Raw genomic sequence first — 22,050 nt, forward strand, 5'->3', positions numbered from 1 at the left:
CTCCCTCCATAGAGTCAACCTTGGGCCTCTAAAGCTACCATGTCTTAAGTGGCAAGTGCTCTTAACCACTGAGCCATTTTCCTAGCTCTTATCCATACTTTATAAATGAAGCTCAGGGGCTGGAGAGATGGCTTAGTGGTTAAGCGCTTGCCTATGCAGCCTAAGGACCCCTGGTTCAAGGCTCAATTCCCCAAGACCCACGTTAGCCAGTTGCACAAGGGGGCGCACATGTCTGCAGTTCGTTTACAGTGGCTGGAGGCCCTGGTGTGCCCATTTCTCTCTCTCTCCTGAATAAATAAAAATAAACAAAAAAAAATTTTTTAAGTAAAAAAAAAATGAGGCTCAGGGTCTGGAGAGATGGCTTAGCAGTTAAGGACCTTACCTATGAAGCCTAAGGACCTAGGTTTGATTCCCCAGTTCCCACAAAAAGTCAGATGCAAAAGTGATGCATGTTTCTGGAGTTTGTTTGGAGTGGCTGGAGACCCTGGCTGGCATACCCATTCATTCTCATTTTCCCCCCTCCCCACTCTTTCTTTCTCAAATAAATAATTTTTTTTAAAGAGTCTGAGCTGGAGAGATGTCTTAGCAGCTAAGGTGCTTGCCTGCAAAACATAAGGACCCAGGTTCTATCCCCCAGTACCCACATAAGCCAGTTGCATAAGGTGGCACCTGCATCTGTTCATTTGCAGTGGTTGCCCTGGTGTGCCCATTCTCTATCTCTCTAAAATAAAATAAAAATTTTAAATGTAGCTCAGCCAGGTCTGTGGCATAAGTTTATAATCTCTACTACTGAGGAAGCTTAGGCACAAGTTCATGTTCTACCTGGGCTACAGATCAGGTTCAAGGCCAACCTGGTCATCTTAACAAAATGGTCTATGAACTAAACACAAAAATTGCTGGGGAATATAGCTCAGCTGTAGTGGCATGTACCTAGCCTGTGTGAGGTCTTCAGTTCACTTTCTAGTACCACAAAAAAAAAAAAAAACTTTTAATGAAGGTGCTGATGAGATGGCTCAGTGGATAAAGTGCTCGCACTACAAGCATGACCAGCTTGGAGATAGATTTTCCTCAGACACAAGAATCTGCTTTTCCTTTCCTAGTAACATTTTCCCATGTTGTTTGTATTAAAGCCAGGATTAAAATCTTACAACTTACTGATAGGTGTCATCAGAGCTCGCTCTGGTCTGCTTTGAGTCTTGCCCCTGCACTGACTCAGCTGGGATTCCAAGCCTCGTAAGTTGCATGTTTCCCCCAATGTATACACCTGTGCAAACTGTTGTGTCATTGAGCCCCTTCTCCAAAGCCAGTAGAAAACCTGTATGTACTTCTTTGGACAGTGTCTTAAGGCTTTTGCCTTTGCATTTTTGGAATTTTAAAAAATATTTATATAGATTTTTTTATTGACAATTTCTATACTTACAACAAACCATGCTATCCCCCACCACCACTTTCTCCTTCATAACTCTGTTCTCTATCATATCCCCTCCCTCTCTCTGTTAGTCTCTCTTTTAATTTGATGTCATCTTTTTCTTCTATTATGAGAGTCTTGTGTAGATATGGCTAGGCACTGCAAGGTCATGGATATCAAGTCCATTTCTGTCCAAACAGTAGCATTCTAAGGAGTGGTACCCTTCCTTTGGCTCTTACATTCTTTCTGCCACCTCTTTCAAAATGGACCCTGAGCCTTGAGGGAGTGAGATGTTTCATTGCTGGACACTCCTCCGTCCCTTCTTCTCAGCACTATGTTGCCTTTTGGGTCACCCCAGTGATCACCACCATCTGAAAGAGAAGCTTCTCTAACTAGAAGTGACAGTAGCATTAATGTATGATTATGAACATTAAGTGTAGTGCTTTCAGGGTAATTTGGCCTTTAATCCCAGCACTCGGGAGGCAGAGGTAGGAGGATCACCGTGAGTTCGAGGCCACCCTGAGACTCCATAGTGAATTCCAGGTCAGCCTCGAAAAACCAAAAAAAAAAAAAAAAAAGGGTAATTTGGTAAGAATATACCCTTTATACCCCTAAGGCTCATGACCTCCCTTGCCATAGGCTTTTGATTAGGTTTTCAGTACCAGGCATGTATTCCCTCCCATAGAGCAAGCCTTCAGTCCAATTAAAGAGCAGTTGGTTTCCCCCAGAGCAGACATGCCACTATTGCACTCGTTCAGTCATTTGGCCTGTCTGGCCAAACTTGAGGCTTCCATTGTCTGCTGTTTTCATCGCTGATGACTTCTGTCTCCCATAAAGCTATATATAGTACTTTTTCCAACATTCATTTGTCTTGTCTTCAGGGAGAAGGCTTTCTACTCAGCACCAGCTTGATTTATCAGTGACTTTGCCACTCAAGCATGTGAAGTCTTCAGCAGTAGGGTCTTACCATCTCTCTCTCATGGGAAACCAAGAGCCTTGGCAATAGCCTATATAATGCTTTGGAGGCAACAGTGACCTCCCTGGCCAACAACTCATTAGAAGGTATCCCATCCCTAGCACTGAAAATTTTCTAGTAACAATCTATGGCTTTTGGATGTGCCATTATTCAAGAAAGTAGATTTCCATATGACTTATTCAGAATATCTTGAATTTTGATTGACCCTGCCTTCCCCCTTCTTTTACACAGTCTCTTCCCTTGACCTCACTTCCCTTGTCCACTGTTGAGTATCTTCACTGGTGGTATCTCTTTCTCTCATTGAACTACATGTAGAATGGCTTTTCCCTTTAAGGTCGGGTCTTGCTCTAGGCCAGGATCATTTGAAATTCACTATATAGTCTCAGGGTGACCTTGAACTCATGGTGAACCTCTGCTTCCTGAGTGCTGGGATTAGAGGCATACACCACCATGCCCAGTTTGGTTTCCTTTTTTTTTTTTTTTTTTTTTTTTTTTTTTTGGGTTTTTCAAGGTAGGGTCTCTGTCTGGTCCAGGCTGACCTGGAATTAACTCTGTAGTCTCAGGGTGGCCTTGAACTCATGGCGATCCTCCTGATCCTCCTACCTCTGCCTCCCGAGTGCTGGGATTAAAGGTGTGAGCCACCACGCCCGATTTGGTTTCTTTTATTTAGTGCAATGTGTTAGATTCATACAAATTGTTACATGTATAAGTAATTTTGTTTCTTTTTATTGCTGAGTAGTATTCCATGGAAAGGATATACCACAATTTGTTTATCCATTTCACCAGTTGATGGACACTTGGATTTTTTTGTAGTTTCTTGGCTGACATCAATATAATGATGCCAAATCCATCTGTTGCCAGATTTTTATATGAACCTGAGTTTCTTTTTTTGTTATTTTTAAAATATTTTATTTCTTTTCAATTTTTTTTTATTAACAACTTCCATGATTATAAAAAATACTCCATGGTAATGCCCTCCCTCCCCTCACTATCCCCTGTGAAACTCCATTCTCCATCATATCCCCTCCCGCTCTCAATAAGTCTCTCTTTTATTTTGATGTCATGATCTTCTCCTCCTATTACGGTGGTCTTGTGTTGGTAGTGTCAGGCACTGTGAGGTCATGGGTATCCAGGCCATTTTGTGTCTGGTGGGAACACATTGTAAGGAGTCCTACCCTTCCTTTGGCTCTTACATTCTTTCCACCACCTCTCCCGCAACAGACCGTGAGCCTTGGAAGGCGTCATAGAGATATTGCAGTACCGAGCACTCCTGTCAATTCTTTCCAGCACCATGATGCCTTCCGAGTCATCCCAAGGTCACTGCCATCTGAAAAGAGAAGATTCTGTACCAAAAGTGAGAAGTAGCATTAATATAAGAGTATGAACATTAAGAGAAGTGCTTACTGGGCAGTTTGATGAGCATAGTATATACACTTATCCAGACAGTGGCAGACATTACACCCATAGGGCTCATGACTACCCATTTTAAGTTTTCAGTATCAGGGATGTATTCCCCCATGGAGCAGGCCTCCAGTCCAGTTGGAGGGCAGTTGGCTTCCACCACGACAGATGTGCCACTATTGCACCTGTTGGCTCATTTGGCCTGGCTGGCCAATTATAAGGCTTGCAGTGTCCACTGTTGAGTATCTTCACTGGTGGTATCTCTTTCTCTCATTGAACTACATGTAGAATGGCTGTCAGCTGGTCTACATGGAGGAGGTTACCAGCTCAGTTCCAGCAGGATTTCTCAGTGGCCTTGCAGCCCAAGTATGTGGAGTCTTAAGCAATAGGGTCTTACCATGTATTCCTGGTGGGAAACCATGGGCCTCAGCAATGGCCTGTAATGTTTTGGGGGCATCAGGGACTTCCCTGTCCAATAACTCGTTGTATCCCATCCCTGGCACAGAAAATTTTCCAGCAACAATCTACAGCTCCTGAGTGTTCCATTGTCCATAAAAGCACGTTTCCATATGATTTATTTATATCCTCTTAGATTTTGATTAGCCCTCCTTCCACCTTTTCTTTACTCAGTCCCTTCCCCTGATCTCACTTGGGCCTTTTCACCCCCATTAATCTATTCTTCTATTTACATATATACAATACCATCCTATTATGTACCCCCCTCCTTTCCTTTTCTCTTCCCCTTATATCTCTTTTTTAGCTTACTGGCCTTTGCTACTGAGTTTTCTTCCTAATCACACAGAAGTCCAATCATCTGTAGCTAGGATCCATATATGAGAGAGAACATGCCATGCTTGGCTTTTTGGGCCTGGATTACCTCATTTAGTATAATTCTTTCCAGATCCATCCATTTTCCTGCAAATTTCATAACTTCATGTTTTCTTTACCACTAAGTAGAACTCCATTGTACAAATGTGCCATATCTTCATTATCCACTCATCAGTTGAGGGATATCTAGTCCGGTCCATGTGATCCTCTGCCTCATGATCCGATATGCTCCTCCGTTGTTCTCTGCGGTTCTCCCTTCATGTTTCTTGAGTTTGCGAAGAGCCCCAGTGTAAGTGGTAAATCCCCTCACCTGGCTTTTCCTGCAGCTCAAGCCGAGCCTTGTAGCTATGACCCCATGGACTTTGTGCTGCTGAAGCCATTTCTGCCTGCATGCTCTGGATCTCTCCTACTTCTCTGCTGCTGTTGGTAATTTCTTATACATCTCACTTTTTAGTAGAAGATTGTATTTTGCTGGGGTTTTTCTTGGCTTTTTCTCCCCTAGGCTGCTTTGTCATGATTCCTACACCGCCATCTTAACTGGAAATCCCTGAGTTTCTATTTTGGAATTTTTTTTTAATGTATGAGAGAACATTGTTTTGTCAGATACAGTCTGCTGTCAGTTTCTCAATGTCTGGGGCTTGTTAGCCCCTTAGCTAATGCTTTGTTTGGGTAAATAGATTTTTTTTTTTTTTTTGAGAAAAGCTAATTTAAAACCAGGCATGGTGGTTTGCATCTTGTGGAAGTTTGAGTATGATAGTGTAATGTATGGACTCAGATATTTTATTAAATAACACTGAGTCTGCAGCTTCAGCCCCTGCCTAGCAGGCAGATTCCTGCTTGAGGGGTGGGGTGGTGTCACTGGGGGCCCAAAGGTATAGAGAGCAGTTTGAGTTCTGCTATTTGATGACTTCTCTCTATGAATGGGAGCCAACTTCTTCTGCCATTAATGGAACTTTTCCTGGATCTGTAAGCTGAAATAAACCTCTTCCCATAAACTCTGGTTGGATGTTTGTCCCAGCAATATGGAACTGACAATAACCTGTCTTTAATCCCAGCACTAGGAAGCTTAAGTTTGAAGTCAGCCTGGGATATAGAGTGACTTCTAGATCATCCTGGACTAGCATGAGACTATGCCTCCAAAAAAAAAAAAAAAGCCTGTTTTTTTAAAATATATTATTTATTTGAGAGGGAGAGAATGGGCACATTAGGGCCTCCAGCCACTGCAAACAAACTCTAGAGGCATGCGCCACCTGTGCATCTGGCTTTCATGGGTCCTGGAGACGCAAACCTGGGTCCCTTGGCTTTGCAGGCAAATGCCTGAACTGCCAAGCCATCTCTCCAGCCCAGAGGTGGCTTTTGGTGTTTTGTGTGTTTGGTTTTTTCAAGGTAAGGTCTCACGCTAGCTCAGGCTGACCTGGAATTCACTATGTAGTCTCAGAGTGGCCTCGAACTCATGGCAGTCCTCCTACTTATTCCTCCTGTGACCTGAGAAACCTTTGCGTGGGTTAAAAGACATGCTGAATTTTCCTATTAAAGCTTTATATCTATGATTCCACTATATTTCACTTTTGTGTATGGTATGAAATAAGGATTGAGGTTAATTTTCCTCATATGGATATCCAGTTATTTTAGCACCAGTTGTTGAAGAGTTTTCCTCACCAGCTTACTTTGGTGTCTTTGCTAAAATTAAACCACAAATATTTCTTTCCTAGGATTTGTTTCATTGACACATTGATTTTTGTTTGAGAAAGAGAATTTGGTTATGTTAGGGCCTCTTGCCACTGCAAACGAATATACACATGCCACTTTTTGTATCTGGTTTATGTGGTTACTGGGGAATTGATCCCAGGCTGGCAGGCTTTGCCAGCAAGCATCTTTAACCACTGAGTCATCGCTCCAGCCCCCACTTAGGCTTAGTTAAGTGTTTCTGTATCTATGTTCACATTAAATAGCTTAGTGTATTCATTTTTTGTAAGGTTTTGGTTACTTTAGCATTATGAAAACTCTTGAAGTCAGGTAGTATACGTGTTGGAACTTTGTTCTTTTTTCCCCAAGATTATTTTGGTGATTCTAGTCCCTTTGCATTTCTCCTTAAATTTTAGTATGTTCAGCTTTCCACTTACTCCTCAAAAATTGCTCATAATTTATTAGAATCACATTGAACTTAAAATAATGGTCATATGGAGATTTAATTCACATAAGCAGCCAATGCACACACTTAAGGTAGCTGTTTCAATAGTTTTTTGTATGCTTGCAGATAGACTAGACCATTACCACAGTCAGAACACTTCTATCCCACAAAAACTGAGGGCTGGAGAAATGGCTCAGTAGTTAGGCACTTGCTTGCAAAGCCTGTTGGCCAAGGGCTCAATTCCCAAGCCACCTTGTAAGCCTGATAAAGAAAAGTGGCCCAGCAGGAAGAGGCTCTGGCTCACCTACGGTGTGTATGCACCATACATACAAATAAATAAAAATATTTTTAGAAAAGGAACCTTGTACCCTTTAACTATCACTACCTAACTTTCCTTGCACTCTGCTCATCCAATTTCTATCTATTTATTTGTCTTATTTTGAAAAATTTTAAAGTAAACATAATTAAAACATGTAGTTATATACAGAATTGCTCCCCTCATGTGATAGTATTTGAGTTATTTTTGTTTGTTTTACAAGGGGTCTTACTCTACCCAGACTGATCTGGAACTTTCTCATGGCCTTGAACTCATAGTGATATGCTTCCTGAGTTCTGGGATTAAAAGTATGCACCACACCCATCTGTGATGATATTTGAAAGAAGGATTTTTTTTTTTTTTTTTTTTTTTTTTTTTCCTGAGGTAGGGTCTCACTCTGGCCCGGGCTGACCTGGAATTCACTATGGAGTCTCAGGGTGGCCTCAAACTCACAGTGCTCCTCCTACCTCTGCCTCCCAAGTGCTGGGATTAAAGGCCTGAACCATCACACCTGCCCTGAAAGAAGGATCTTTAAGGGGGATAAAGTTAAATGAGAGCCTAAAGGTGGGGAGGTTAATCTGATAAGATTGAAGGCCTTACAAAAAGAGGAGGGTGAAAGCTGAGTTTGAGACCACACTGAGACTCCATAGTGAATTCCAGGTCAGTTTGGGCCAGAGTAAGACCCTACCTAAAAAAAAAAAAAAAAAGTTTAGAGCCAGGTGTGGTGGTGCATGCAGTGGAGGGTCACTGTGAGTTCAAGGACAGCCTGAGATTACATAGTGAATTCCAGGTCAGTCTAGGCTAGCATGAGATCCTACTTTGAAAAACAAAAAGAAAAAAAAAAAAAAGGTGGAAACACCAAAGAGATTTGCCTATCCTTAATGCAGAAAAGGAAAGGTCATGTGAGATACAGAAGTTGGGCATCTATAAGTGATAAAAGAGAGGACTCACTAAATAAAAACCAGTCCTGATGGCGCCTTGATCTGGGACTCCTGACCTCCAGATTGTGAGGAAATAAATTCCTGTTGTTTAAGCCACCCCACCTGTGGTATTCTGTCACGGCAGCCCTAGCTGACTAACAAATGTGGCTTCCTATAACTAGCTTTCTTATTCTCAGATTTTATCTGTATGATTATAGATATCAACATTCTGTTTTTATATTAGAATAATATCCTATTTTATGTGTACTTACTGCATTTTGTTTATCAGTTAATGAGCATGTGGATCACTTCAGACTTTTGGTTTTTCTGAATAATGTTCTGTAAATATTTATGTGCTTGCTGTTTTGGTAGATACCTAGGAATGTGATTTCTTGATCATAAAGTAACTGTGTTTAATCTGTGACAAACTGTCAGACTAGGTTCCAAAGCATTTGAAGCATTTTGCCTGCCCACCAGTGACTCTTTGACTTTGTGATGTTAGCTGTCCTAGCATACTTGATTGTAGTGGTTTTAAGCATCTTTTCATGTGTTTGTTGGCCATTAATATATATCTTCCTTGGAAAAATGTCCATTTAGATATTTTTTGCCCATTTTAATTGAATTATTTGTTACGGAGTTTTAAGAGTCACATACTTTAGGTACAAATTCATCTGGGTTGTCTTTACTTTCTTGATAATGCTTAACACATAAGCAGTTTAAATTTTGACCAAGTCCAGTTGGTTTCTCTTTGTTACATTTTTTATATATATATATAATAGCAGGGAATCTCTTGCTAATGCTAAGGTGGGCCACAAAGATTTACTCTTCAGAAGTTTTATAGTCTTGCCAGGCGTGGTGGCATACCCCTTTAGTCCCAGCATTCAGGAGACTACAGGGTGAGTTCCAGGTCAGTCTGGGCTAGAGTGAGACCCTACCTCAAGAAACAGGAAAAGAAAGTTTTTTAGTCATGTAAGCCTTTGGAAGTTACTTTTTAAAAAATTTTTCTTCTGATTTATTTATATTTATTTATTAGAAGCAGAGAGAAGGACAGAGAGAGAAAGAGAGAGAATGGGCGCACCAGGGCCTCTAGCCACTGCAAACAGACTTTAATTTGCTAAGTTTCAGTTTACTTTGTATTACTGTGTATAATAAGGATAACCTCAGGTATTGGTCCTTACCTTACACCTTGTTGAGCCACTAGGGGTTCTCCTGTCTCTACCTTCCAGATGTGCTACACTGTGTTCTGCTTTACAGGACTTCTTTTTCCCTTAAATCTATCAGATTTTGTTTCATATATTTTGAAGCTCTGTTATTAAGAAAATATGCACTTAGTAACAACTAATTGTTACTTTTAAATTTTTTATTGGGCTAGAGAAATGACTCAGTAGTTAAAGGCACTTGCTTTAAAAACCTGAAGGTTTGATTCAATTCTCCAGTACCGACAAAGCCAGATGCACTGAGTGGCATGTGCGTCTCGAGTTCATTTGCAGTGGAAGGAAGTCCTGGCATGCCCATACTCACTCACTTTGTCTTGTCTGTCTCTGTCTCTCTCCCTCTCTTCCCCCCATAAATAAAATTTTAAAAATTATTATTAAAGACAGCAAAACAGACAGTAAGTATGGGTGTGCCAGGGCATTTTGCAATGAACTCCAGCTGTATGTGACACTTTGTGCATCTGGGTACCAGGGATTGGACTTGGGCTAGCAGGCTTTGCAAGTGAGTGCCTTTAACTGTTGAATCACCTTCCCAGACCTGAATTGTTACTTTTATTATAAAATAGCCTACTTTATGTCTGGTAGCATTTTGCTGCCCCTTTCAGCCCACCTCCCCTTTTTTTTTCCTTTTGGTTTTTTGAGGTAGGGTCTCTAGCTCAGGCTGACCTGGATTCACTATGTAGTCTTAGGGTGGCCTCAAACTCATGCCAACCCTCTACCTCTGCCTCCTGAGTGCTGGGATTAAAGGTGTGCACCACCACGCCTAGCTTCCTTTCAGCCTTCTTGGCCTTTGTTGTTTGCATGGTAATCTTTTCCATCTATTCACTTTGAATCTGTTTGTATCTTTTTTTTAATATTTATTTTATTTTTATTTATTTATTTGAGAGTGACAGACAAAGAGGGAGAGAGAGAAAGAGAGAGAGAGAGGATGGGTGCGCCAGGGCCTCCAGCCACTGCAAACAAACTCCAGACATGTGCGCCCCCTTGTGCATCTGGCTAACGTGGAACCTGGGGAGCTGAGCTTCGAACTGGGGTCCTCAGGCTTCACAGGCAAGTGCTTAACCGCTAAGCCATCTCTCCAGCCCTGTATCTTTTGTTTTTTTAATTGTGGCTCATGCAGACAATGGAGTGGTCTTACTGCTTCACCCTTCTGACCATGTCTGCCTTTTGATTGTGGTGTTGACATTGTAATTTACCAAGGTACTTATTATTTCTAATATTTGCCATTCCTTCCTAAAGATTCGAGATTCCAAGCAGGTCCTCCGGCTTGAAATGTAGGAAGGTACTATGTGAATTCCCTTTATTTTGTCTGAAAACATTTATTTTATCTTGTGAGGATATTTTCATTGCATGTAGAAGTTTGAGTTGAAAGGCTTGCTTGACTCAAGGCTTCATTGTAGCTTTTCAATAATAAATATTTCAGTTCTAAGTTTTTCAAGCATGGTTCTATATTTGCCACAATTTTCACTTACTGCAAACATATTGTCCTTTATAATCCCTAAGTATAGTCATGATGTTATTTGGGTCATTTCTACTTTGTCTCTGTTGATTGTCTTTTCTAGAGTATATTGATTTTCCTATTAGATTTTGCCATTTCCATTTCCAAAAGTAGTGTACCCATTAGTATAATCCTTTCAGTTGCTCTTTGTTGCCGTAGGTAGTTGTTTCTATATTTCTCAGAGTTTATGATAATCCCAGAATGTGATGGGTTACTTTGGTGCTAAAACTGAAACGTAGTTTTAAGAACAATTAAATGTTTCAAAGGTAATTAATGTAGGTTTTGGACTAACTACTAGGATATAAATACTGGAGGTAGGGTTAGGGATCTCACAGTCCTTTGGGAGCTCAGTAGTTTACACAAAGAGTGACAGTGAAACAGTGCATGCAGATGATTTAAAGATGTGGACATAGCCGGGTGTGATGGCATACGCCTTTAATCCCAGCACTCAGGAGGCAGAGGTAGGAGGATCGCCATGAGTTTGAGGCCACCCTGAGACTACATAGTGAGTTGTATAGTATAGGTCAACTTCTGTTTGAGTGAGACCCTACCTTATTGTTTTGTTTTGTTTTGTTTTGTTTTGTTTTGTTTTGTTTTGTTTTGTTTTGTTTTTTTGAGGTAGGGTCTCACTCTAGCCCAGGCTGACCTGAAATTCACTATGGAGTCTCAGGGTGGCCTCGAACTCACAGCGATCCTCCTACCTCTGCCTCCCGAGTGCTGGGATTAAAGGTGTGCGCCACCATGCCTGGCTTCCTACCTTGTTTAAAAAAAAAAAAAATGGACATGTCTACTTGGAAAGTGAAGAACGAAGTCCAGAAACGCCTTGTTTAAAAATGGCTACAGCTGGGGCTAGAGAGAAGGCTTAGCAGTTAAGGCACTTGCCTGCGAAGCCTAAGGACCCTTCCCCATAACACACGTAAGCCAGATGCACATGGTGGTGTATGTATCTGGAGTCTGCAGTGACTAGAAGCCCTGGTGTGCTTATTCTGTCTTTCTCTCTCAAATAAATAAAGTAAAAATGGTTACAACTGGATGGAAGGGTGGCTCAGCACTTTGGCTTGTTATCAATTCTGTTGTATTATGTTTTTCATGGGTGGAAGCAAATGGAAAGAAAATCCTGCCAGCAGAGTTGGACTATTACTGCATGCTGACACTCCTAACAGCTGAGAGGGTGATATGTGAAAAAGCACAGAGTTCCTTAACAAGAATCCTATGACTAAGAAGAGTTAGACTGTGTACAAATATTTAGTGCTGCCTTAGCCAGTTGTTAAAACTTTTCTTTACTTGAAATCATGTTTTCTTAAATCTGTTTAAGTCTAAAACAGGTAACTTCAAGGAAAAAAAGGACGCTTCATCCACTAAAAATGTAGCATCACTCACGTGGCAGCATATTCACTCCTTACAGTTGCCAGCTAGAGTGCTACCAAGATAATTGCTGTACTAAAAAGAATGGTTTTGGAATAGCTCAAGTCATATTCCAGAACAGTTGTAATGGTGTGTGTTCTGACTTGCAGTGTATAAAGAAGCTTAATTTTCCTGCCCTTTAGCCATCACTGAGCTTGTTTTAAAGTACCCTTTGTTGATTAATGGCTAGAAAGTGATAGATAGCCAAGAAATCAGGACAAAATAGATAACCTAACAGTTCCTAGAGCTATGCAACCACAACTGGATGCTTAAAAGGAGCAGAACTGTCTGTGCATAGTGGGGGAGTCCTTGGGGTATCTAAAGCAAACAGAACGAAAGAGGGAGGTGCATACATCTCTGAGACTCTTGTGAGGCCATGTGGGACTCATTTCTGCAAGAGGTGGAGTGGAACATGGTAGCTACACACAAGAGGAGACAGAGTCCTGCATCTGGTGAGCTGAAGGCTGGGGGCTGGCATTGCAATGGAAATATGGAACACTGAAAAACCTAAATATGCTTTATTACTTAACTTAATTTCTTTTTTAAATAGACAGCTTCCATAACTATAGACAATAAACCATGATAATTCCCGCCCCTCCCCCACTTTCCCTTTCACAAATCCACTCTCCATCATATCCCTTCTCTCTCTCAATTAGTCTCTTATTTTGATGTCATCATCTTTCCCTCTTACTATTAGGGTCTTTTGTAAGTAGTACTAGGCACTGCAAGGTCATGGATATCCAGGCTAATTTGTGTCCAAAATAGTGAGAGGCATTGTCAGAACTAAACTTTGCTGTCAGAAACAATCAGATCAATTTTATTTTCAGATTTTTTTTTAAGGGGCCTGGGTTTCTAGGTAAGTTCTCAATCTAGCCCAGGCTAACCTGGAATTAGTCTCATGGTAGCCTCAAACTCACAACATTCCTCCTACCTTTGCCTCCTGAGTGCTTGGATTAAAGCTTGTGCGACACCACACCCAGTTTAGATTCAATTTTTTACACAGTAATGCTGCCATGTTGTCATGGTTTACAGCAAACACTCAAAACAGAAACATGAATGGCAGAACTAGAGAGCAAAGGTGTTTGAGGAAAATTCTAACCAGATGATAGGTATGATTCCACATACAGATTTCAAAAGCAGTGTTAATATGAGTAAATACAGGCACTTCCTAATAATAAAAGGAGAGTCTCTGGAAACTATTTCAAATTCCAAGTTTGAATTAACTTTGCCTCAAAAAAACAGTATTCTTTTTCTTTTTTGCTTGTTTTAAAAATATTTTTTGTTCATTTATTCATTTATTTGAGAGAGACAGACACAGGGAGAAAGACAGATAGAGGGGGAGAGAGAGAATGGGCGCGCCAGGGCTTCCAGGTACTGCAAACGAACTCCAGACGCATGCACCCCCTTGTGCATCTGGCTAACGTGGGACCTGGGGAACCGAGCCTTGAACCGGGGTCCTTAGGCTTCACAGGCAAGCACTTAACCACTAAGCCATCTCTCCAGCCCTCTTTTTTGCTTTTTTTAGGATTTATTTTTATTTATTTGAGGGAGAGGGAGAAGGGGCCTGTCAAGGCCTCTAGCCACTACAGAGGAACTCCAGACACATGCACCACCATGTGCATCTGGCTTACGAGGCACTTGGAGAATTGAAAACTGGGTCCTTAGGCTTCACAGGCAAGTGCCTTAACTGCTAAGCCACCTATCTCTCCAGCCCTTTTTTGGTTTTTTGAGGTAGGGTCTCACTGTAGCTCAGGCTGACCTGGAATTCACTCTGTAATCTCAGGGTGGCCTTGAACTCTCAGCAGTCCTCCTACCTCTGCTTTCCAAATGCTGGAATTAAAGGTGTGTGCCATGACACCCAGTTTAGGATTGTTTTGTGTTTCGTTTTGTTTTTAAATGTTATTTATTTAAGAGAGAGAAAGAGGCAGAGAGAGAGAATGGGAACACCAGGGCCTCCAGCCATAGCAAACAAACTCCAGATTCATGCACATCCTTGTGCATCTGGCTTATGTGGGCCTAGAGAGTCAAACCAGGATCCTTAACCGCTAAGCCATCTCTCAGCCCAGGATTGTTTTTGTTTGTTTTAAGAGATAGAGAAATTGGCAATACCATTATTACACTGGGAAATTTTATTAAATCAGTTAACTATAGAAACTTTGAGAAACGACTGACTAGCCTTCACTAAGATTAGACAAGTTTTTGTTTTTTTTTTCCTGAGTGAGAGAGGAGGCAATTGTGGGGGTGGGGAGCAGGGTCACAGAGACTAAGCATGCCAGAGCCTCTAGCTGCTGCAAATGAACTCCCAAATATGTGTGCCACCATTTGTGCACCTGGCTTCATGGTGGGTACTGGGGAATCAAATCTGGGTCCTTAGGGTTTACAGGCAAGTGCCTTAACCACTAAGCCATCTCTCTAGCCCCCCACCCCAGTTCTTGAGGTACTTGCCCATTTCACTTTCTACCCCACCAAATCACATTCAGCTGCAAGTCTCATCTGAAACTTTATTACTACTATTTGATTAAAAAAATTTTTAAACCAAATTGAGGTTTTAAAAGGTTAAAAGTGCACTATAGCAAGTTACACACTTAAGTTTTTAAGTTTTTTGCATATGTGTGTGCAGGTGGAGGTCAGAGGACAATATCAAATATCATTCTCAGGAAGACTATCCACCAGAGAGAGGTGAAGTGAGAATGAGAGACCAAATGGGCACACCAGGACATGTTGCCACTGCAAACGAACTCCAGATTTATCCATCACTTTGTGCTTCTGACTTTATGTGGGTATTGGGGAATCAAACATAGGCTATCAGGCTGTAAGCAAATGCCTTTAACTACTGAGTTATCTCTAGGCCCACCATCACCTTTTTAAAGACAATGTCTCTCAATGGCATGAAACTCCCCAAGTGGGCTAGACTGGCCAGCCAGCAAGCTCCAGGAATCCTGCCTGACTCCCCAGCATAGACTACAGGCAAGACACCACCACACTCAATATTTTCACACGTGTACTGACTAGAGATTGAACTTAAGTTTTCAAGCTTGAAAGGCAGGTAGTACTTTATTCACTGAACTATCTTGGCAGCCCCTAGCAATTTAACTTTATTAAGAATAATGGGGAAAATATATATTGAGCAATAAAGTTTATGGATGCATATCATTTTTGTGATGAAACCAAATATAGAAGAAACCAGTGAATTTTACATGCTTTATGTAGCAGAAACACTTTAAAAGAATTTCACATGTGTTTTTTAATTTTTTTTTTTTGGTTTATTTATCTGAGAGCAAGAGAGAGAGAATGAGAATGGGCACGCCAGGGCCTGCAGCCACTGCAAACGAACTCCAGATGCGTGCGCCCCCTTGTGCATCTGGCTAATGTGGGTCCTGGGGAATCGAGCCTCGAACCGGGGTCCTTAGGCTTCACAGGCAAGCACTTAACTGCTAAGCCATCTCTCTAGCCCTCACATGTGTTTTTAAAATAAAAAGGTCTGGAGAGCTGGCTTAGTGATTAAGGTGTTTGTCTGAGAAGTCTAAGGACTCATGTTCAACTCTCCAGGTCCCACATAAGTCAGGCACACAAGGTGGTGCACATGGAGTTCGATTACAGTGACTAGAGGCCCTGGCACACCAATTCTTTCTCCTACCTCTGTCTCCCTCCCAAGAGCTAGCATTAAACGTGTGTTCCATCATGCTCTGCTCCAGACTGATGTTTTGAAAAGACTCAGGAGACAAACTGCTAGCTTGCACATGCACACACACACACACACCAATATTATAAATATAAAAATATTACAGAAAAAGACAGAGATTCTTTTTTTAAAATTTAATTTATATTTATTAACAACTTCCAAGATTATAAAAAATATTCCATGGTAATTACCCCCCCACTTCCCCTTTGAAACTCCGTTCTTCATCATATCTCTTCCCTCTCTCGATCAGTCTCATTTTGATGTCATGATTTTTTCTTCCTATTATGATGGTCTTGTGTAGGTAGTGTCAGGCACTGTGAGGTCATGGATATCCAGGCCATTTTGTGTCTGGAGGGAGCACGTTGTAAGGAGTCCTACCCTTCCTTTGGCTTACATTCTTTCTTCCACCTCTTCTACAATAGACCCAGCCTTGGAAGGTGTGATAGAGATATTGCAGTACTGAGCATTCCAATCACTTCTTTCCAGCACCATGATGAAAGGCAGGCATTCTTAAAAATACTAATTAAAGAGGCAGTACACTTGCAAATATTTGAAGTGGGTATTTTGTGTAAGTAGCCATACATGAAGAGAGCCACTTGCCTTCTATGCAGATAGCTGTGAAATACCTTCTCTGCCTCAAATGAAGATGTTAGCTTTAAAAGAACAGTAGTGAATATCCTAGCACAGGAGAGGATTTTCTGACCCAGGCACACAACACTGGTTATCAAATTAATAGGAAAGGCTGGGGATGTGACTGTATGGTAGAGTACTTGTCCCATATGCTGAAGGTCCTGGGTTTTCATCCAGCACTAATTTATTTTATTTTATTTCTTTTTTTTTTTTTTTAAGTCAGGCATGATGGCACACACCTTTTATCCCAGCACTCTCCATGAGTTTGAGGCCACCCTGAGACTATGCAGTATATTCCAAGTTAACCTGGGCTAAGAGTGAAACCCTATCAAAAACAGAAGAAAAAAGATTAGTGGATAAACTTGATGATGAATTAATAATTTCTTTAAGGGCTGGCGAGAGGGCTCAGGGTTAAATGCACTTGGTTGCAAAGCCTGATGGCCCATTTTGAATTCCCCAGTATCCTCATAAAGCCAGATGCACATAGAGATACATGATCTGGAGTTCACTTGCAGTGGCAGAAGATGGCATACCCATACTCAACTCCCCACTGCTGTTTTGTTTTTTCTTTTTTTTTTTTACTTAAAAACTTGGGCCACCTGGATGGCTCAGTGGTTAAGGTGCTTGGCTGCAAAGCCAGAAGGACCCAGGTTCAATTTTCCAGAACACACATTAGTGAGATGCAGAAGGTGGCGCACACATTTGGAGTTCATTTGCAGTGGCTGGAGGCCCTGGCGCACAGTCTATCTCCCTCTCTCCCTTGCTCTCTTTCTCTGTCAAGTAATATATATAAACTATTTTCATCCAGTGATAAGAAAGTCATAAGAAAAAGAGACAGTATCCAGCCGGGTGTGGTGGCGCACACCTTTAATCCCAGCACTCGGGAGGCAGAGGTAGGAGGATCGCCATGAGTTCAAGGCCACCCTGAGACTGCATAGTGCGCCTTTGTCTGAAAGTCCCAGAATTGGTACCTGCTAAAATGACATAGCAAAATCCATCTAGTTCATATATAGCTGTCTGGGGGCTGGAGAGATGGCTTAGTGGTTAAAGCACTTGGTTTTTTCTGTCATCATTTCCCAGGTCCTTATGCTCAGCTGTAGCGGCAGCTGGTTCAGCCTTCTGAGGCTTCTGTTACTTGTCAGGAATGAGGAGCTGCTGTTGTCCTGCTTTAGACATCTCTTGTAATATGAGGACATGGCTTTCTTGTATGCCCTGTGCTTTTCATTCCTCGTGCCCAGAATGTATTTTTGTGTAAATCCATTTATAAGGTATTTAAGAATAGTTTTGCTTATTTCAGTGTGTATATTATAGGTGCTTCTGAAAATGTTATTCATAGCCAAGCATTAAGATTAAATGTGATTATTAGCTTTTTTTTTTTTTTTTTTTTTTTTTTGATCCCTAGCCTAAACCTTTTAATTGCTTGTATGTGGGTGGGTGTGTCTGTTTGCAACCATTCTTTTGGACATGTTGCCAGTCTCTGGACAGTTTCCACAAAGTCAGCCAGGTTTTTCTTGCAATTTTCCTGGAGCTCTAGTTTAATTTCTTATGGACATTCTTGTGAATGGGCTTTAGCTGGCTTTCAGGTTTCTCAATAGTGTGTAAGGGATCTTTTTCTACCTTTTGATCGATATATTGGGATTGTACTGATACTGAGACAGAAGGAAATACGTTCATGTTGATCTGTGGTGCATGTTGATTTCCTTAGCTTTTTCTAAGTCATGTTTATAACTACTGTACTAGTGTACACCAGTCCAACCAAGCCCGGGGGTCCGGAGTGCCTCCTACCAAATCCAAAAAGGGACAGACACCTGGAGGAGCTCAGTTTGTTGGCTTAGAATTATACAAGCGACTTAAGGAATTTTTGAAGAATTACTTGACAAATCTTCTTAAGGTAAGATGTTTTACAGCTATACTAAGCTTATAAACATGTTTTAAAAAAATGAAGTGATTCTACTATAAATGCTAAATCTTTCTTTCAGTGCTTTAGATTAATATGTGTGTGAATATTTTGGGAATTGGTTTACTCTTTTATTTATTATGAAGACAGCCTTATTTTTCCAGTTTTTTTAAATTTTTTGTTCATTTTTATTTATTTATTTGAGAGCCACAGAGAGAGAGAGAATGGGCGCACCAGGGCCTCCAGCCACTGCAAACGAACTCCAGACGTATGCGCCCTCTTGTGCATCTGGCTGACGTGGGTCCTGGGGAATCGAGCTTTGAACCAGGATTCTTAGGCTTCACAGGCAAGCGCTTAACCGCTAAGCCATCTCTCCAGCCCTCCAATTTTTAAATTTTAAGTTATTGATAACTTTATACCATACTTTACATATATTTTATTTTGTACTCAATGTGGTATTCCCCACAAAAATGTATAAATAGGAGTTAGGAGTATAGCCCAGTGGCTGAGTACTTACTTAGCATATGGATCCCGTCTCCAAAATGCCCCCCCCCAAAAAAAAAACCTAAATAATTACAAGGTAATTAACTTTTGCTAATCACATTACTCAAATGTGATCTTTAATACCACATGGTCATGAAGTACATTCTAAAACTACTACAGCAGTATACCCTTGACTGGTTTAGGTATCACAACTGTCTACATCCTTTGAGTATGGTCTCATCAGCCCAGGCCACTGCTTGGGCAGCAATGACAAGTAATGCTGTCCTTTTCCCTTTCCCTTCTGCATTTGTCTTTAGCTTAGCAGTTGTGTTCTGTAGCAAAGGAGTGGAATGTATTACACCAGCCATCAGGTGGGCAGGTAGAGTGTCGCCTGATGTCTTCTGTCCGTGAGGACATCTCTGCTGTCTACCCTGGCAAGTCTCGGGCTTTTCTTTGTACACAGTTTTTTAAAAATTAAAACTTTCTGTGTGCTGCCAAAAAATGGGTTTTCTTAACATGTTTCCAATTAATTACTTTGTAAAATAATTATCATATAGACACTAGTTGATTGACTGCTAGTTGTAACTAATGTAGGATCACTTTCCTGATCCTTAAAATGCCACCATGTCTTCTGCAGCCACTGTCTCTTTTGTGTTCACACCACTTTGTAAATCAAACTTTGTCACTTCTTACTGCTCGGCAGCAAAGTGAAGGACAGCGTATTCTATTAAATAAAAAATATTGATAACTTAGTCATCAGCAATATATTGCATTTTTTCAACAGGTCTACATTACAATCCTAAATAGTTTATCTATACATTCTAAGGTCCATTTCATATTTAAATAAACAAAAATTTGGTTGTCTGGACACAATCAGATTATTACATGGACGACTAGATCTCTTGAGTGCTGTTATTTATAGGGTTTCAAGTCTTAATAGACCTTTAAGTTTCTGCTTAAAGACACTGAGGCTGGAGAAGTGAACAGGCTTCCATTTGCCTGTACTGCAAGATCCCCTTCCCTTCTCCTCCTCTTCAGTGCTCTCTGCACAGCACTTACAAGAGGTAGAATGATGATGGTACAGGGATTTTAAAAGAGTGGTACATATTTCGGAGATACCATTAATATCTAGGAAAAATTCTAAGTTAGTTTTCCTCACATAAAAATATGTGGTTTAAGGGCTGGAGAGATGTCTCAGTAAAAAGACTTTCGCTTGCATAGCCTGTTGGTCCGAGTGTGATGCCCCAGTACCTACTTAAAACCAGATGCACAAAGTGTTACATGTATATGGAGTTCATTTGTAGTGGCAAGAAATCTTTTTAAAATTTTGATAACTAAAAGAAATACTTTGCAGGTTAGTTCCTTAATAAAAAGAAATTGCCACTAGGCATTGTGGTGCACATTTAAAATGCCAGCTGCTAGGGAGGCTGAGGCCAGGAGGATTACTAGTTAGAGGCATCCTTGGGGCTACATAGTGAGTTTAAGGCCAGCCTGAGCTATTCAGTAAAAATAATACAGCTCAGTGGAGGTAGGTTTAAAGGAGGGGTATGTAAATTGCCTTCATATTCTCAAAGACCAGGGTAGGTTCTATGAATGTATATGCATATTCAGGGCCATGAAATTCTAATTAGATATGAAAAACTTTTTATTATGTTCTTGTGAGAATTTATACTAATTAGCATGTTTTTGTATATACTAATTTAGCTGTATGTATCAAGGTATTTTGTTATTGTTGTTTATTTCAAGGTAGGATCTTGATCTAACCCAAGCTGACCTGGAATTCACTATGTAGTTCAGGGTGGCCTCGAACTCATGGCAATCCTCCTGCCTCTGCCTCTCGAGTGCTGGTATTAAAGGTGTGCACCACCACGCCCAGTTTATCAGTGTACTTTGATGCAATAAGGTTTTCATTAATGTTGTCTTTATTATATGACAAACCAGTCATCTTAAAACTTTAGTGAACTTCCTTGTAGGATGGAGAAGATTTGATGGATGAGAGTGTCCTGAAGTTCTACACCCAGCAGTGGGAAGACTACCGATTCTCCAGCAAAGTGCTAAATGGAATCTGTGCCTACCTCAACAGACATTGGGTTCGCCGTGAATGTGATGAAGGACGAAAAGGAATATATGAAATCTATTCAGTAAGAGTTTTTAAATGTGTTTCTTAACTATATATTGTCTTCCAGTAAAGGAATCTGCACAAATGTTAAAACAAATTTATTTATTTATTTTTTGGTTTTGATTTTGGTTTTTCAAGGTAGGGTCTCACTGTAGCCCAGGCTGACCTGGAATTTACTATGTAGTCTCAGGATGGCCTCATACAGCAATCCTCCTACCTCTGCCTCCCAAGTGCTGGGATTTAAGGCGTGCACCACCACACCTGGCTTAAAACTAATTTTCTTTGTCAGTTACTGGCCCTTAAATTATAGAAAGTACAGGAATAGGAAATTTGAGCTCTGAAATAAAAGTTGCATTTACTTTTAAAGCATCTCCCTTAATTCTTGGACCAACTATTATGTTTTGCCTAGAACTGTCCAAGTTTTAGCACATATCCCTGAATATTGACAGTACCAGCAAATCAGGTATCTAATCAGAGGCCCTATATAAACCCTTCCTTCCTTCAAGTATTTTCATGGACTGGAACTCTGCATCTAGAAGAATACCCTGAATTAATCAGGAAGTCAACCCTCATTGATGTATCTTTTCACTTTTTAAAGCCCTTAGATTTGTCAGTGTGACCTGCAAGCTTGTACCATTAATGTCACCTGGAAACTTGTTAGTGATGCAAATTCTCAGCCTTCATCCTAGATGAAGATAGATGGGCCCAGAAATCTAGCTTGAACAGCTCTCCAGGTGATTCTCAACCATAATTATAGAGCAAGTAGGAGTGGAGGTGGCTGGTTGAGAAGCACAGAACAGGCTGTGTGCTTGTGTGTATGTGTGCATGTGACACACACACAGAAAGAGAATCCCTCCTTTTTGTTGTTTGGTTTTCAAGGTAGGGTCTGACTCTAGCTCAGGCTGAGCTGGAATTCACTCTGTAGTCTCAGGGTGGCCTCGAACTCACGACGATTCTCCTACCTCTGCCTTCCTAATGCTGGGATTAAAGGTGTGCACCACCACATCCAGCTAGAGAATCCCCCCCACCTTTTTTTTCCCAAAACATTTTTATTTATTTGAGAGACAGTGAAACAGACAGACAGACAGACAGACAGAGAATGGGCACGCCAGGGCCTCCAGTCACTAAGCCATTTCCCCAACC

The 22,050-nt window shown here is 41.0% G+C and overlaps 1 protein-coding gene across 3 annotated transcripts in view; it reads left to right on the forward strand.

The window, feature by feature from the left end:
• The window catches only part of Cul1 (cullin 1), a 116,120-nt gene that overhangs the window by 57,765 nt on the left and 36,305 nt on the right, over window positions 1–22,050 (forward strand). For all 3 annotated transcript variants that reach the window (XM_045160290.1, XM_045160288.1, XM_045160287.1), the window contains exons 3-4: window positions 18,125–18,299; window positions 20,762–20,929. In XM_045160290.1, coding sequence (XP_045016225.1) covers window positions 18,125–18,299; window positions 20,762–20,929 — 343 coding nt within the window. The remainder of the gene's footprint in view (window positions 1–18,124; window positions 18,300–20,761; window positions 20,930–22,050) is intronic.

This window comes from Jaculus jaculus, chromosome 10, assembly GCF_020740685.1.
Source record: "Jaculus jaculus isolate mJacJac1 chromosome 10, mJacJac1.mat.Y.cur, whole genome shotgun sequence".
NCBI classification, from domain to species: Eukaryota; Metazoa; Chordata; class Mammalia; order Rodentia; family Dipodidae; genus Jaculus; species Jaculus jaculus.